The sequence below is a fragment of the Bos javanicus genome, chromosome 5, assembly GCF_032452875.1.
Source record: "Bos javanicus breed banteng chromosome 5, ARS-OSU_banteng_1.0, whole genome shotgun sequence".
Taxonomy (NCBI): domain Eukaryota; kingdom Metazoa; phylum Chordata; class Mammalia; order Artiodactyla; family Bovidae; genus Bos; species Bos javanicus.
The window spans coordinates 74,431,622-74,448,923 of NC_083872.1; the positions used below are offsets into that span (position 1 = coordinate 74,431,622).

Here is a 17,302-nt window from a genome sequence, read left to right on the forward strand (position 1 = left end):
ATGTGATTCCTATGGTGTGAATTAGTTTTACGAATTGGAAATAGATAATATATCAAAAATACTTTTCCAAAAACAGAGGACCAACTCAGGGTCTGCTGGTCTTAACTCAGCTTCCTCCATCAGCTGAACAGGCTCACCCTCAATAGTGTTGGAGGTCACAGTGGGATGAGCATGAGCATGTCTTCTTGGGAGGCCACGCTGATAATGCTTGCCTTGGCTGAAAACCACGAGGTCGAGTCTCTCAGGTTTCTGAATCGAATTCTAAGGAAGGGTGGTTGTGGAAGCCCAGGGAAGAAGGAAAAGGCTCGGGAGCTTGCATGGCAGCCAGGGAGCCAGGGGAGAGGTAGCAGTTTCCAAAGCAGGCGAGGGTGGCAGCAGGGACACTTGGAGAGGATGGAGGAGCAAGAAGGGAAGGGGGAAATTTCAGAGGGAGAGACAGGAAGACAGCAAGGGGCTGGAGAGCAGGCCTGTCATTCAGGGAGCACTGCATTTGCTGCTCGCCTTTTTCCATCTTAGAATTCGGATCCAACCTCTTATCTTTGGAGCCTCAGGGGGAGGCAACAGCAGGATTGCTGAGGATCAACACACGCAGGCAGGAGAATGGTGTTTCTCTCTTTTATTTAAAAACAGTGCTTCATTACCATTTGCAAAGGCAGAGGCAGTGCTCTTCCTTTGCTTAGAGTTTATAAAAGCCAGCAACATGATCAATAATTTATACACATGGATAGTAATACAAAAAAAAAAAAATAAGGAATCAAAGCTAAAGATCTAACTACTCCGACCTTCACAATTCCAGCTACTTGATAATAATAGGAGTAACCCAATGAATACTGTATGGTCTAAAAGCTACTATACAATATGATTCTTAACGAGAGGGGAGGGATTAGAGACTGTCACAAAGCCCTGGGTGCTTCTCTGGAGTTGGCAGGGAAACAGGACCCTGGGCAAGCAGCTCGGGTGTCCTAGGAAGTGATTCCGGGGGGCAAGGAGGGGAGGGAGAAAAGGCCAGGCGGTGGATTATGCAAGCATCCCATGGGAGGCCCCCGTGCCCTGCAGGTACCTGTTTTGCCATGGCATCGGGAGGGGGCCTGAGAAACTGCAAGTAGGGATGTTTCCGTCCCTGCCACGGGGAGCGGGGAGAAGAGGGGAGGTTTGCTGGCGATTTTAGCCTTGCAGAGATTTGGACTGAAAAGCTCAGAGACTCAGGTGGGTCAGCCTGTCGGGGACAAGCCAACCCGCCCGGCTCTCTCAGCACTCTGCAGCCCTAGCTTAGTGTGTCAGCCCCAGGTTTGCTCCAGCTGTTCACAAGCAGGATTATAACACAAGGAGAAAACAATTAATATCCCGTAGGGGGAAAAAAAAAAGGATCAATTCATCACTCGATATATAATACAGCCAAAATGAGCTGCCAAAACTTTGCACACACACACACAAAATACTGTGAACAGAAAAATACAAAAAAAAAAATGAAGAAGCTGGGGGCCTGGCGGGGTATTGATGCTGCTTAAAGCACTCATCGGTCCCCAGAAAAACCAAACCAAAAGACAGTTTTTAAAAAATTCAAAAACGTATGTACCCCCTGGGAATCTGGCATTGGTAACAGGAGTGGGGAGTGGGGGTGCGGGGTTGCGGGGAGAAAAGAGAATTGCTGTTCCCTTTTTGCTGGCGGGTGTGAGCTAAGCCCTCACCACACCGGCTGGTGTGTGAGTCACTGCCAGGCGGGGCCCCTCCAGCTGGCGGTCCCCTTCAAGGCCAGGTCTGAGTGGTGGCCGATGAGCCGTTCTCTCCGTTACCAAGCCCTGCCAACCAGCACTACCATGGCTGAAGGATCGACCGTTTTCCTGAGTAAGCTGTAACTGGCTACAGTTCTGGTAACGTGGAGAACTCAGCTGCTGTGGCCGCGGGCCCACGGGCTCTGTGCGAGTGCTCCCCTGGCCCCCTCGGCTCCTCCTTCCTAGTGCACTGGAGTTGGGAATTGGAGAATTTGCTGTGGCCTGGTCTGGAAGCCTTAAAGATGGGGGCCAGGGACTCGACGGCAGCCGCTGGACCAGAGGGCACCCCCCGGCTGAGGACACCCAGAGTCTACTTGGAAAGGGCCCTGCTCCTCGCTGCAGCTCCTGATGGCTACTGCCTGGTTGATCAGTCAGGCGAGGATGAAGGAAGAACACAGGAGAAGGGAAAGGGAGGGAAGAGGCTTTCAGACAGTAACATTTCCAAAAAAATAGTGTTTTATGCAACAGAGCATCAGGCTTCACCGGTGGATACTACAAACGGTCAAACATTTTCAAGAGCATGACAAAAGAAAAACACACAAGCTTACGTTGGATGTTCACCTTGCCCACTATATATATTTTTTTCCTATCTTAAAACAGTGCAAACAGTAACTTATGCTTTTAAAACACCACTATCCCTTCCCCACCCACCAAAGTCCCTTTCCTCCTATCTCCTGGGGGAAACAAGTCTGTGATTTTGCACATGGTACTGTGCTATAGGGGGTTGCAAGCAGCAGAGAAGCGGCGGGCTTGGTGGAAGGGGGTGGTCCCCGGGGCTCCCCCTTCCCCTCCCTACGGCTCTGCCCTGTCCTCGCTGGGCTCATCCTCCTGCCAGAGCGAAGGGAGCTGCCCAGCCCTTCACAGATAGACCTGGAGGGTGCTCCCGCCCCGGGTTCACACCTCCCTCCTATCTGGAAGCTATGTGACTAGTTAGAAGGTGGCGATGACTCAAACTTCTCTGCCAGAACTCTAGGAAGTAGAACCTAAACTAAGAGCAGTTCAGCCCCTGAGGAGTCACTTGCAGGAAAAGCTGCTATCATTGATTTCTACTGAATAGAGCCCACTAGCTCCCCTGAAACTAAGAGCTGAGCCCCAGTTCCCTTCTTTTTCAAGGAAAGATAATATTGGCTCAATTCCACCCATGGCTGCTGGAGGAGGATGGTGCCGGTAGGTTTTGTAAAACCTGAGAGCCTTAAAAATGACAAATCGCAACAGCTGATCAGGGTCAGTGGGAGCTGAATTACGTAATATAATGGGTTCTGGAGAAGCTCTGAGGACAGCTCTCTGGGCTGAAAGACGGATATTCAGCTAAAGGTGTTTACTAGAGGATTCCTGGAAGGAGCCCGGCTTCTAAGAGTAAGAAGTGTGGTATAGAAGTCTACATGGTGACCTACAGTTGAAGTCATTCACGTGACTCAGCATGGGTAAGTTTTCTAGACTTATCCACCAGCATCCTCTAACAAACTCACGAGATGCCAACTCTCTTCTGACTTTGTTTCTGAGTCCACTGGGAACGAAAGTCAGGAAGAAACAAGCACTGATGGTTTGAGGAACCTGCCTCTGACGAAGCTGCCTGTGTGGAGTCTCAAAGTTCAGAAGCTGATGGGGCAGGTTGATGCCAGTAAACTGAGGTGCTTCAAGAGCCCCAGTCAGCGCTGACACTGAAAACCAAAGGCCCTTTAATAACGATTTAGTCTTTCTTAGTAAAGGGAGCTGAAGGAAGCAGTGTTAACACCATCCCTGGAAGTACAGCAGAGGCCCACTGGAAAACACAGAGCTTGCCTACCGCATCCTCAGCCAGAGCCAGCTGAACTGAAATGTACGAAAGCTCAGGCCTCTGCCTCTTTTAAAAAGGGCTGTAGAAGCTGCCTTCCCTGCCTTTCCCATCACTATTCCCTCTTTCTGGAAAAAAGAAAAGAAAATCCTTAAACTCACTGCCCTGTTCTCTTCTGCCATGGATACAACTATTTAGAATTTGGCCTTGTCTCCACTGAAGCAGTGGCTCACCATTTGTTAGAATGGCCCCTGTATGAACAGGACACAACATTTCTCTCAGATTCTTTAGTCAGTAAAAGCTCTCCCTCAAAACAAAAGCGAAAGAAAGAAAAATCCTCTCTGCCCCCAGTCCCTTGGACTGTGAAAGCCCCACATCCCATTCCCCCACCCCGAACTGAAATACTTATATACACACAAGAAAAATTGTCTTAACAGCAACAAACCAAACTTTGGCTTGGGGAGGAGAACCCTTAGAAAATGGCCAATGGACTGGGCAGTCTGGCGTACTCTAATCGTGCATTCCTCCCCAGAATGAGTAAGATTGCATCGAGGCCTCTAGCTTCCTTGATGTCTCCCCTGGTTTCAGTTTCAGGGAAGCCTCTCTCCCAGTTATTAGGAGAGAAAGGATTCTGAAGGGGGAGAAGATATGTATTATACATGACAGGTCAGCCCCCCCCCCACCCCACCCAAAGACAGATCCCTCTGCTTACAAAGAATGCTTGATGCTGTCATACGTCAGTTATTTTAATTCAGGGACAAGAATCAGGATCAGGAAAGAACATGTGTGGAGGCAGGAGTAAAAAAAAAAAATTAAAACAACAACAACAAAAAAACAACAAACCAAAACAAACCCATAACAAACCAGAAGCTCCATGTCTCTGAATTGCTCCCTTTAGCAGCTATCCCACGGGTGAAAGGTCACCCTAGTACCAATGTGAATAGACCAGGGAGCCAAATGGACCGTGCTTTTCCATTTGCTAATGCCTTCATTTTGGAAATACTGCAGGACCCTTGCCTTTAACAGCTAATAGCTAGAAGAGAAGCACAGCCCCCCTGCCCTGATAACAGACAGAAAATTGAAGCCGGGTAGTGTAGCAGGGACTCACTGTGTGGCCACATGAGTGGCTCTTTCTGGCAACATGTGAGGTCCTGGCCATTTCAGACCCTCCTTCCTGTACAGGAGGGAGGGGAGCAGCCTCAGGGGCTTCGGTTTCATGTCCTGTAGTGTTCACGAATACCAAGTGGTCCAGCTGCTCAGCTGGCTGTCTTTGGAGGATAATGAGAAGCTGGGTGAAATGGCCGTAACGGCTCCAGACTGTGGACAGAGAAGTGACTCGTACAGGCTCTGGAAGATGAAAAGTCCTATGGCTTTGGAGCTCGTACAAAGTGCCTTTGCCTGCCCTTATACGCCCTGCTCACCAAACCTCCAGGGACAGTTGATCTAGGGCTCGGTGCTTTATCTTTTGCCAACAGAGCCTATGTTACATGTTTTACACTCTGTGCTGACTTTCTGATGCAAGACAAAGACTGGGAATATCAGGGCACCTTGTCAGACATCATCTAACATCCTTTTTCTTGCCCTCATCCTCTTCAGTGGCACTTGACAATTTGGACTTCTAGCCTGCAAGCCATGCCCAGACCTCTGGGGAAATTTGGCCACTGGCTATTTATTCTTCTATCCCTGGGTCCTAAATTCTTGAATCTTGAGGACATGGGAGCAGGGTGTTAGAAAACGGAGAGATGAGCTAAGCGGTGGTTCAAAGAAAGGGAAGAAGCCCAGCAGGAACGCTAGGGTTTACAGCAAAGAAAAGAATGATCTTTCTCAGACTCCAGAGTTCATTTGGAGACCGGATGCCTAATGAGGTGTTTATTATCCACAGTCTGAGCGCATGTTTGGAAATATTAATACTATAATTCCAAAAACCATGCCAACTATCTCAGGCTGTGCATGTTAAGATGATTATAAAAAGAATGGAGAAGACAGGAGGGAAGAGGAGAGGAAAGTGTCTTTGTGATTCTCCTGCTTTGCAAGCACACATTCCTATCATCTATTAGCATGTGGATTCCAGCCACAGCCAATCAGAATGACCTGCCAAAGACCAGAAACTCAGAAGACTAGAAGGATATCCTGTTGCAGAGAGGTCTCTTCTACTTCTGCTTGTCCCCCAGCCAGTCAGCACCAGATTCACTTTGGTAATCCTGTCTGCTGATTTCTGATCAGATGCATTTATCAGCTCCTAATGTCTCTCCTTCCTCATTAACTGCCTCTTCCGTGACTGATAGAATAAGCTAAGCACGGACATACAGACATGGAAATGCATTTTTTTTTTTTTACCACAGTTAAAAAAAAAAAAGAAAAAAAAAAGAAAAAAATGCACAATCTTTGGAACAAAAGAATTAAAGGCAGAAATTTAAAGGAAAAATACATATTCAAAGAACATAGTGAGGTATAAAAAAGTATTCTCTCTTTTTTTGTGTTTTTTTTTGTTTGTTTGTTTGTTTTTCCTCTTCATCTTGCTATAGAGTTCCTCTACTAGTAAATATTGCAATAGCCAGGCCTCATGAACTGGGGGGCTGTCCCACTTGCAGGGGTCTCACGTCACTTCAGTAGGGGGCAAATCGGCTGTAGCCACCTCGGTATAAACTCGCCTGCAGTAATTAAAGACACAAAAATTATTCAAAGGTTGATGAGAGAAGCATTATGAAAGAAAACATATGTCCTGAGAAGGGATTTGGAAAAACAGCCTCCTTAGAAGCTTCAAAGCAACTGGTTAGATAGTGTCTAGTGCATGAGGTTAGGAAACCAACTTCTGTCTCTAAAATGCTCCAATTGGGACCCAAATATTTATTGCCGACCTGATATTCTCAAGGGGAGGGGATCATAACAATTCATTTCATTATTTACACGAATTAGCACAGAAGAGAAACTCTGTGCAGTTTAAAACCAGGTCTGTAAACAGGTGGATTTTGAAAAGCACGTGTCTATTTACCTTGATTATTTCACCATAATTGTGGCCTAAAGCAGATTGCTGACTTTACCTTCCTCCCATTACCTGACAATGGGGAGCACGGTACTTCTGATCAGTATCACTGTCACATCCCATGCTTGAGATGGTGCTGGATTTAAACCTGAGGTGGATAAAGCCTACTGCCTCAGTCATTTATAAAAACAACCAGGTTGTTTCTTGACGTACCGATTTTTATCTATCTATCTATCTATATATATGTATATGTATATATAGCTGGGGTTTTAGCTGGACTTTATTCCTTTGATCATTATCAAATGATTTATCTTTTTCAACCAAAAGTTCCTTAGGACCGTATCACTCCTTGGGTCATTCTTTTGGTATAGGATTTATAATATTTGGACACTAAATAAAACCTTAGGGATTCCCATCCCTTTCTTTATATTTTATGTTCCTACCTCAATTCTGACACCTCCCCCTCCCCTACCCAGTCCCTATTACTTCCTCCTACAGATCCTCATCAGTAGATTCAGTGTGGAAAATGGCAGGCTCTCGAACATCCTTTAAGTCTTAACTGGGACCCATCATCTGTGTCCCTCTCAGACATGGTCCCCTGTGTTCCCAGGCCCTTGCCTGGTGGCACTGAAGATGGCAAGAAAAGCTCTGGTACGAGGTGGCATCTCTGTGGACCGGCCACTGCTGAATCCAGTAAGTCCTGGTCACTGGACCTGGAGGTGTCCTGGGGGATTATTCTAGATGAGCTCTATGGATGCTTTGTATACTTCTAAGAAAATATTGTATTTTGCCACAAATGTTACTAATAAAATATCTTTGGAAGGCAACTGCTTGGTGATTTCTATTACTATCTACTGGAAGGCTTAAGAATAGGGACATCTTTTGGCATCTGCATTTGAAACAGGTAAAGTTTTCTGAAAACTAGAGTCCTATGTCCCCAAGTCTTAGCTAACACCTATTAGTAAAACCCTGCTCAGGCATGCATCTAACATCTGAGGCAACATAAAACAGCAGTCTCCCTTCTGCTGTCTTTACCCAGGCAGGGAGCTCACATGAGCACACAAAGGAGCCACGTGAAATTTACAGGTAGTCCTACTGGATTTAATACTTTGGCAATGGAAACAGGGCTGACTTTATTACCTCCCTAGATCTTCTATAATCTGTAGGTAAAAGTCAGAAGTAAAATGTTTAAAGAATAAAAAATGGCACATCTACTTACCACAGCGCCAACTCCGTAACTAGCGGCAGGGGCAAGGGCATGGTAGGGGTCGGCGGTGTACACCCTGCCGTAACTGCAAAAAGAAATCCAATCAGGGATAAAGAAAAGACAGTAATCAAACAAAAACACAAAAACTTAAAAGTGTGTCTGACTGTCTAAGGATTTGTGAGTAACCTGGTCTTGGAATGCTATTAGGAAACTAGCAGAATGGAAAAAAAATCTCTGTCTGCTCCTAAAGGCAGGAACTGAAAATCTCTGAAGTAGGTCTATAAAACGGAAAAGAAGGGCGTTGGTGATGAGGGAGCGGGAAACCGGGGTCAGAGCCAGAAGGGCCTAAGAACAAGAGGGAGGGAAGGGTCTGAGCTGGTGGGTTTCTGGTGGGGCAGGGTCTGGGGAGAAGGCCTGCAGAAAACTCAGCTCAGCAGCAGCCCCGTGGCCCAAGTGCCCTTCTGGAAAGGGTGCGGGCAGGGAAGGGGGTGGCGCAAGGCAGCGGGGCTCGCCCTCCCTCAGCACCTACCCGTCGCTGTAAGCAGCTGCAGCGGCGGCAGCGGCGGTGGCTGCGGTCGCAGTGGCGGGCTGTGCATATCTGTAGGCTGCGTACCCACCCTACAGGAGAGAAGAGAACTCACTTTACAGACACCTCTCCCCCCGGGGGACAGGTGAACACACACCCGCCCACACGCAGACAGACGGGACGCAGAGACAGACATGGACACAGACACACACGTGGGGAGAGAGTGTTTCAAACTGCATCAGTCTGCATGTTGCTCCTCAGTGCAAAATTAAGCTCCGCCCAAGACCGGGATTTGTTTTGCAATTTGTAGTAGTAACATAAGTAAACTACACTGGGGTACCTGTTCTCAAATTTAAGAAGTGAAAATATGATTAAAAATATTTTAAAATTAAAATATAGTTGATGTACAATGTGGTGTTACTTTCAGGTATAACATAATTCAGTTATATATCTAAGTATCTATTCTTTTTAGGATTCCTCCCTATTATAGGTTATTACAAGATATTAAGTAGAGTTCTCTGTGCTATACACTAGGACCTTGCTGGCTATCTATTTTTATATATAATAGTGTGTATGTTTTAATCCCAAGCTCCTAATTTATCCCTCTTTCCCCTAAATGAAGATATATGATTTTGGATCTATCTTTGTTGGAACTTTCAGCAAGGAAAATATTTACAGCAAGTTGGGAGAACTTTATCTGACAGGAAATGGAACCTTTAGAATTAAAACATGTAAGTGTATATGTGCTATCTTCAGATTCTCTGACGTATACTCAACCTGATCTACTGCTAAAAGACAGCAGTTTATAGAGAAAGGGCCCATACAAGCGCTCTGCTCCATGTGGCCTCGTGTGTTTGCCAAGAGGCTAGGACAACCAAATGACATTCAGAAGGAAGAACCAGTGCAGACCAGGGGTTGGCAAACCTCCATACGTGGGCCAGTGTGGTCTGCCACCTGTTTCTGAAACTAGCTGTAACACAGACCGCATGGCCAATGAAGACGAAAGGCTTTACCACTTGGCCCCCTACAGAAAAAGTATGCTAACTTCAGTCTATATTTCAGACTCAGGCACATCAGATTACAAAGGGCTGGGGGCTCCTTGGGCTAGGTTCAAATAGATTAAGAAGCCCTTCCCACCTCCCCCAAGCATTTAACCACATTTGGTTTTCTTTCCTAAAAGCTTTGGGGATCCTTATGTCCCAAGCTTACAACAGGCTCTGGAGCTTTTCTTCCACGGGTTCAAATATCCTCTTAGTCCCAAAGAGCTTCCAATTCCCCTGTCCTGCTATTTTACCTCCGTTTAGATGAATCGAATACTCAAAAGGTTTTTACTGCCAGGGGGAAGCACGTGTATTTCTTCACAAAGTATTTCAAAGATAATCACAACAAATGGCACATGAGACAGGCTACTGGAAAAAGTGGCGAGCCCTATTTTCCTTCTTTTTCTTTACCTTTTTAGAATTCATCTATTTTCCCTAAACCTAATTCAGTTGTATACTTATATTATTGTCTTAGCTCCATCAGATATAGCAAAATATAACTATGGCCACTTGGAGGGCTTCTCAGCAGTGAGCCACAGCCCGTTTCATTTCCGTAGATTAGTATGTCCGTTTCTCATGGACATCTGAAGCTTTCTGCCCTGTGCTTTCTACTTTCGATCTCTTCAAATGTTCAATTTTTGCTAAGTCTACAAAAAAAAATTTGAATTTTTCTATATCGTTTCTTAGGATTGAAAACAAGCATTTTCTAATGGGACCTCTGGTCTTCTTAACCACCTTACTAGGTAGCTTCTAGCTTGCTACTTTTATTTCTGTCCAAATCTTCTTCTGGAAATACCTGTAATTTCTTCTTATAGCTTTTTGCTTCTTTCTTACGTAATTTATCCTTTCTCTAACTGAAAACACTGTACTGCGGGGTAAAGTATACTCCTGCTCTTTAAATTTATGCTCCTCAAATTCATCAGAAGTAGCTGCAAATGTACATTAAAAAAAAAAAAAAATCCCTGATTAGTTTTCAGTGGTTTTGTATTATTCCTTCCTTGTTTAAGTGAATGATTTGAACATTGTTTCAATTATAGATCTTTCCATAGATATTCATATAAATAAGAAAATTCTCATTAATATTACCAACACTGGTAATGGGATGGGGCCATGGCAGGAGAACCCTCAGGGGCTAGATGTGATCCACAAGCTTCCTCTGAGTTCTAGACAGGTCTACCAGGACAGGCAGGGCAGACTGATTTGGGTAGAGCCGTATATCCAAGCTGCAACATACACCCTGTCATACATACACGCCTAAGTATCTACATTATTTATAAACTAAAGTATCTCCTTCCTTCACTTTTTAAAAAAAAACTTCTAAAGAAGAAATGAAACAGTAAAACCAACTGTTAAACAAAACAAGATGTTAATCATTGTAGTTGAGATTTTAAGCTTTGTATGAATCTTGAAGGTTCACTTTTCCTGTATCATTATGAATGGTTCCACGTATTTAAAATTAAAGTTTGCTTGTGTGAAGTCTAAAGCAGGGCCATGTTCAGGAAAACCTCTTTGTAAATGAGGGTGATGTGGCATACAAGACATCAGGAAGTCTGTCCCTTCAGCAGATCTTCAAAATCCAAAATAATCTCTAAAAATGGAAAAAGTCAAGGTAATAAAAGCAATTAAAGCCCAATGTACACTACCTGGGTAAAACAACTAAAAACTTAAGTTCTATGCCATGGCGCAGAGGTATACGTTCCCATAAAAATACTAACTAGATTCTCAGTAAGTCCTGGTATGTCAGATATACTGGGGATTGTATTCAATCATTAAATTTGAGCGGCAGTGCACTAATTCTGGAAGAAAAGAGGTTCTGAATGAGGTTACTGATAGACATTTCCTCTTGGTTTCCTCAGCCTGCAAGAAACCAGGGGAACCTCAGTGGCTTGGGGGCAATGCTATTGTTTTATTTTTTTTGAACTTTTTATTTTGTATCGGGGTATAGCCAATTAGCAATTTGTGACAGTTTCAGGTGAACAGCGAAGGGATTCAGCCATACATATATACATGCACCCATTCTCCCCCAAAGCGGTAATGTTACTGTTGATCAAGTCAATTTTAAATGGATCAGGCTGTGGGAAAGAAGGCTCCTTCCAAACCAGAAGGGAATGCAGATAATCTACCTCCAGTCCTTTCCTTTTGCTCAAAGTGAACTCTGACTCCGGAGCCTGAGCTTGATGAGGGCCTTTTGCCATTCAAAATCAGGAGCAGGACAGAGATGCAAATATATTATTGGTAACAAAAGGCTCAAGAAGAATGTCAAGAGAATTTCAAGAAGCTACATCAATTTTTTTTTTTTTTAAAAAGCAGATAATATTTCCACATGTCTCCTCTTCTAACTACTTTAGGATAATGGTGCTATAGACAGGCTTTTTTAGGAGGAGGGATCTACTTTTAGGACAGGAAGTAATATCCTAATTAACTTGTTAATTTCATCCATGACTACCCCCACATTACACAAGCTAAATTACATGTCACGGATTTACTCCTCTTAGATGTATTCTTAGTCCAAAGTATTTCTGATGGTGCTTTCAATTGGTTATTCAACAATGTGTCTCACCATAATATAAGCCAGTGAACATTCAGGTATATTTATTTCCAGTTTGGATGCTGGAAGGCATAAAGCATCCAGGCGGAGAAACCATTTTCTCAACTTTCACTTCTATGAGCAAATCTGAAGTTGTTTATGGAACATGAGAACAAAGTGCAGTTTGAAACACCAAGGGCTTCATTGCTGTTTCTTAGGTTTTTCAAAAAGAACAAGGGTGGGGAAGGGGTAGGAGAGACAGGGTTCAGGCGTGGGGAAGGGGTATGGCGCCACATTTATTAATCACATTAAAAACTAAGCATGCCAACATCTGGAGCTAGAACGACCAGCAAAATCACCACGTTCAGACTCGGATTGGCTAACTCTATCTATCCCAGCATTCTCTTGGGACAGCGGTTCGCCCTAGGCTCTACCACAAGCTCGGTGAAGTACACAGCCTCAATTACTAGAGCGTGCAGCCACAACGACCTGGTATTACGGAAACAGTCAGTCACCACTCGAGTTAACATTCCAGACCCTAACGACTGGCCCTCCCAGCCCAGAGAAAGAGCCAATCTGGCCCGCCCGAGCCCTGGCCCACACCACGATGTTAATAATTATAACAAGCAGTAACCCATCTGTTATATCAGAGAAGGGAACAGAGACTCCACTGAGAGATTTAGAGTGAGATGTTAACATTTCTTCAGCTGACTGCACAAACAAACAAACAAAAAAAGAGGAGAAATAATTCATTTGGAGATATGAAGTCATGAGATAGCTGATGTGTATTGCTTTGAACCATGCACCAATGCAAAACTGAAGCAACCATTAATAATAAAAATTAAAAAGGACATATGTATTTACACACAATCAGACCTGTTTGATCTGAAGCAGTTTGCAGATTCTATCTGTGTGTGATTTGAAATAAAACAAAAAATGGGGATTAGCATGGCCACAGCACACCCTAATGTCGGAGGGCAGACACAGACAGCTTTTTGGAAACTGACAGCTGGATAAATCTGGCATGGCTAAGCCTGGTCCAAATATTCCACACGCCCCTTACAAACAATTACTTTCTCATTCCTTTGTAATTCATTCTGAATGACTCCTAATGCTCCCAACTGGGGCAGCCCAATGCTATACCACTTCCCTAGTCAATCTTCCTGATTCACTTCTGACCCGCAGTACTCACTTGTATGCCTGCCCTCTGTCAACACCCAGACCTACTGATCCAGTGTTCTAAAATATTTCCTGTGTTTAAGCATTCTATCTTTTCACATTTCTGTAACACATCCCTGCCTTCAACTTCTAGTTTTTTCAAATGAAAATGCTGTTACCTTTAAGATCCTTTTGTTGTTGTTGTTAAACTCTCACTTTTCCACTGCTCAGTGTCACCTAGGGACTCCGCTCTGAACCAATTTTGTTGTCTAGTGAACTTTAGAGTGCTGCCACGCCGACCACGTGACTCCTCTGCACAGGCCTGAGCTGTGTTTTAATTAGAACAGAGTGGAAGGGTTCTACAGAACCTCTCCTCTTACACATGGCCTTTCTCTGTCTCCATTTAACCTTCCCTTGTCTTGATTTTAACCTGGCCATTAAGTATATTACTACATTTTTGTTTTAGGATTTACATTAAAACAGGACTTTGGTGAGCATGTGATGTCAAGACACCTTCTTTCTACCTGGAAGACAATGACATTATGTGACACTGAGGAGAAGAATGTATATTTCAAGACCAGCAGACGAATGAAAGCTTGTTCCCTGCATGTGGTGTATGGATTTACATACATAAAGGGATGTAAAAAAGCAAAGGGAGTGGGGGTGGAGGTGGGCAGGCAGGTGGGGAGAATGGCAAGTGTGATGCTTTGAATTACTATAGCAGAGCAGAGATCTAGTCCAACTGGCTTGGGCTTAAGGCTGTGCCTCTGGGGATCACTGTCTTTACATGATTCTAACTCCTTCCTTTCCCTCACTTCCTCCGCTGAGATCCACGGCTCTGGACTGAACTTGTATGAGGAGGGGCTCTTTAGGAGAACAAAGATTCTTTGGTGGCAATATGGCACACTGGATTAAACGTGAGTAATACAGATGTGAATACAAAACTTGTAATAATGATAATATCGTTACTGCTTTTGACTGGGAGACCTTATCTACTTGGAAGAGTAATGAAAAATTTTTAAGGAAAATATTTTAAATTTCTATTATTATTAAACTTGGGGTTAAGGAAAGGAATCTTTATGACCGATTTGGTATCTTCCACTTACTACTTTTATGATAGATGAAAGATGATCTTCAACTGACTAAGCCTTTCAAACACTTTTCTTCTGCTTCTCTATAATCGTTTCACCTCCAGAAGCTTGCTGGGTGGCCACATCAATAGACTAACTGAATTGTGACAAGTTACCTGCTGCTTCCCCTTTTGCTCAGCACCTAGCTACCAGCAAATCGAACAGGGCATCGTAATCCACTGCCCTCACTAATCTGGTTTTAAAGTGAAAAGGAGAGAGGGCTTGGGAAACATATGCTTCCATTTTAGAGTTCTAGTATACCTAGATTTTTAGGACAACTTCAAACTTACATAGCAGCACAGCCCAACTACTACAATGACTTCACAACAGGGGCCAATTTGGGATTCAGAAATCCTGTCTAGACGGATTCTACTTTCTCTCTTTTCTCATTTCTTTCACAGAAGTAAGAAGATATCCCAAATGGCTAAGCTCTTCAAAATATAAAAGACCAGTTTCACACCATGGATAAATGTGATTGACAAACTGAAAGAGGTGGCAGTGATGGCACAGTGCGTGTAACACACCTGGGGCGGACGTGTGGCAATGGGGCGGGAGCACGGAATTTTGGAGGAGGTGCCCTCATGTAAGGAGCTTGACTGGGTGCACTGCTGAGGTAGCAGGCCTTAGATCACACGCTCACAAGTCTTGATTGTCCAAAAAAGCCTCTGTTCCCATCTCTAACGTGGAGCTGGAATGGTTAGTATAATTCAATTTTTTCACTGCAATCCACAATCTGATTGATTGGCAGGTCACACTGGCACTCCTACCTGAGGTATTTTAGCGCTAATGATTGGTTCCTGTAAGACTATTCTATAACAGAACACAGGAAGAGCAGTTCAAAAAACACAGCTGTGGAAGGAAAACAATCATACAAAAAAGCCCGCCAAGGGGCCCACCAGCCTTTTCTTTCCTTTGGATGCAAGCATGCTTTTCACAGGGTGAGAATTAGGAGCAGTTGTTATCCCATTAAAAAAGTGAATTAGGGTGAACGGTGTCTTTCCTACTGATCAGAAAAAGAGGGGGCAGGCAGACACATAATCTACCTGTGACACTCCCAAATCTTAGCGTGGGGAGTCTCTTTACAAGTCATGGGCACGATTGCTAGATCAGTTCTCCAGAGAGGAATGTGCCATGAAAGACACGGGGAGGAAGAAAGTGGCCAGCAGGGGTTATGGCCTAAGAAGAGGACAGGGAGAGATTACAAACAAAACAAAACCAAAAAAGCCTACAAAAAATACCTTCACAGTTAATAGCCTAAATTAATGTAGCTTAAATAAAAGCCAGCAATTTAAACTCTTTTTCCCTCATGTTGTCTCCTCGAGTTCAGGTTCAGGGCACTTTTTAGACTAGATAAACCAACCTCTCTATCTCTGATCTTCCTTTCTGAGATAAGAACTAAACATACATTAATAGATTTTCACAGAAGGGAAAATGTACAGAGAGAAGCAGAAACAAATTCAACATAAAATGATAGGGGTTTTTATTGTTGCTCTTTGTGCGTTTTTTTAAAGAAGCCTCCTTTGCCACCTCACACATGGGGTGGGGAATGTGCAGTTATAAAAGCTGTACTCAAAGTTAACTCTAAGCCTCACTCAACAGTTCCCACCTCATGTTTTCCGGTTTTCCATTTGTGGGTTTGGGTATCATTTCAGCACTAGTAACCAACTTTTTCTTCTTTCCTCTAAGTAACTAACTGGCTTAAGATAACTAAGAAATAAAAATATCATTAGTATTCAGTCTTTTCATCAACTAGGGGCCACAGATCAAAAAAATGTTTTGGCAAGGTTGCTGAATTACTTCTGTTCAGCTTGATAAGGTTGTTCAATTCGTAGATTAAAAAAAAAAAAAAAAAAAAACAAGAGTATTTTCTTAAGTGCAGAAAAATCATTTCTCTCTTAATAAAGTCACATACTGTAAACTAAGGAAGTGACAGAACTGTTAACAAATACTCGGTTGGACGACTTAACAAGGTGGAAGGAGGCAAATCTTAATAAGCTAGAAGTACATTACACTTAAGAAATCCCCAAATAAGGTATTAGAGAAAAAACAAACTCCAATCCAAGAGGAAGTGTACTCGAATAGACCAGATTTCAAGAAAACTTAAATAACATAAAGGTGAGCTTCATGAGACTATGGAGACTAATGTATATGGGAGGATGTACATGCTTATAAGAGCTTATGTATATACATGTATTTAGAAAAGTACACTCTGGTGTAAAAGTAGGATATATTAATAGTTTCCTAATCCTCAAGTTTCACCGTGAGCATAAGAAAAAGAGATCTTTCATTTACTTCTTGAAGACCATTAGAGGAAAGATGTGGATTTTAACTAAATTACTATGAGAGGTAATGAAATATTGATTATTTGGGTTTTATGCTTGGATAAACAAACAATTTCGGTAATGTGGGTGTCACAATCTAAGAAACATATCCACAAAGTGAGGAGGCTGGACCAAATCATGGCTAAGGTTCCTTCAAGCATGTGTTCAAGTCTACTCTGAAGGTCTGCTCTAAACGGCCAGGTGTGTACACCCCCCCACTTTATCTCAGAGAACTGCTCTCTCCTGTCTACTTCCAGCAATACAGAATGCATACTCCACATGCATTCTGAAAGGGCATTAATGTTTTAAGATTGCTGGGAATCTCTGGCAGACTGTTCAAACAGTTCATTAAAAAGGTATCCTTATTGACTTTGGAGAAATTAGGGTAGAGAAATCATTTCCAGACAATTCTACACTGTGCCCAAAGAATCATTTCATGCTGACAAGTATTTCTCAGGAAATGATTTCTTAACAATGTGGGTAGTTAGACTAAGCATGCATTCAGAAAGAGATTTTTGGAGAGAGGTCCTAATAAAAGACTTGCAAAACTCAAAAACTTGACTCTTTTGTCAGGTTAGATCATTTTGTCCATATTTTAAATAACATGTGACCACCAGTCATAAGACTCGAGCTATAGCTAGACAGTTTAAATACTGGAGAGTAATAAAGGTGTTACCATGGCTGGTCAAATCAACAAATCTTGTATGAGTCAAACGTTTGTAGAAGAGTGTAGGTTGCTAACGATGCCATCTGTCTCCTTCTAGATGGCTCTTAAAGAAAGGGCCCCACTGGCTATGGACCTTCTGATACAGAAAAGCCTTCTGCACTGAGTATTTGGTTTCCTCTCATTCCTACCCACTCTCC

The 17,302-nt window shown here is 43.3% G+C and overlaps 1 protein-coding gene across 32 annotated transcripts in view; it reads right to left on the reverse strand.

Moving 5' to 3' along the window:
• Positions 1–601: 601 nt before the first annotated feature.
• RBFOX2 (RNA binding fox-1 homolog 2) overlaps positions 602–17,302 on the reverse strand; it is a 292,987-nt gene continuing 276,286 nt past the window's right edge. For 15 of the 32 annotated variants that reach the window (XM_061417270.1, XM_061417277.1, XM_061417276.1 and 12 more), the window contains 4 exons: positions 12,706–12,737; positions 8,266–8,354; positions 7,749–7,821; positions 602–6,197 (listed from right to left, as the gene is read on the reverse strand). In XM_061417270.1, the coding sequence (XP_061273254.1) occupies positions 6,143–6,197; positions 7,749–7,821; positions 8,266–8,354; positions 12,706–12,737 (249 nt within the window). In that variant the 3' untranslated portion in view covers positions 602–6,142. Of the gene's footprint in view, positions 6,198–7,748; positions 7,822–8,265; positions 8,355–12,705; positions 12,738–14,884; positions 14,928–17,302 lie in introns of those variants that run through there. The other 17 variants (XM_061417281.1, XM_061417274.1, XM_061417272.1 and 14 more) reach the window with 4 other exon arrangements.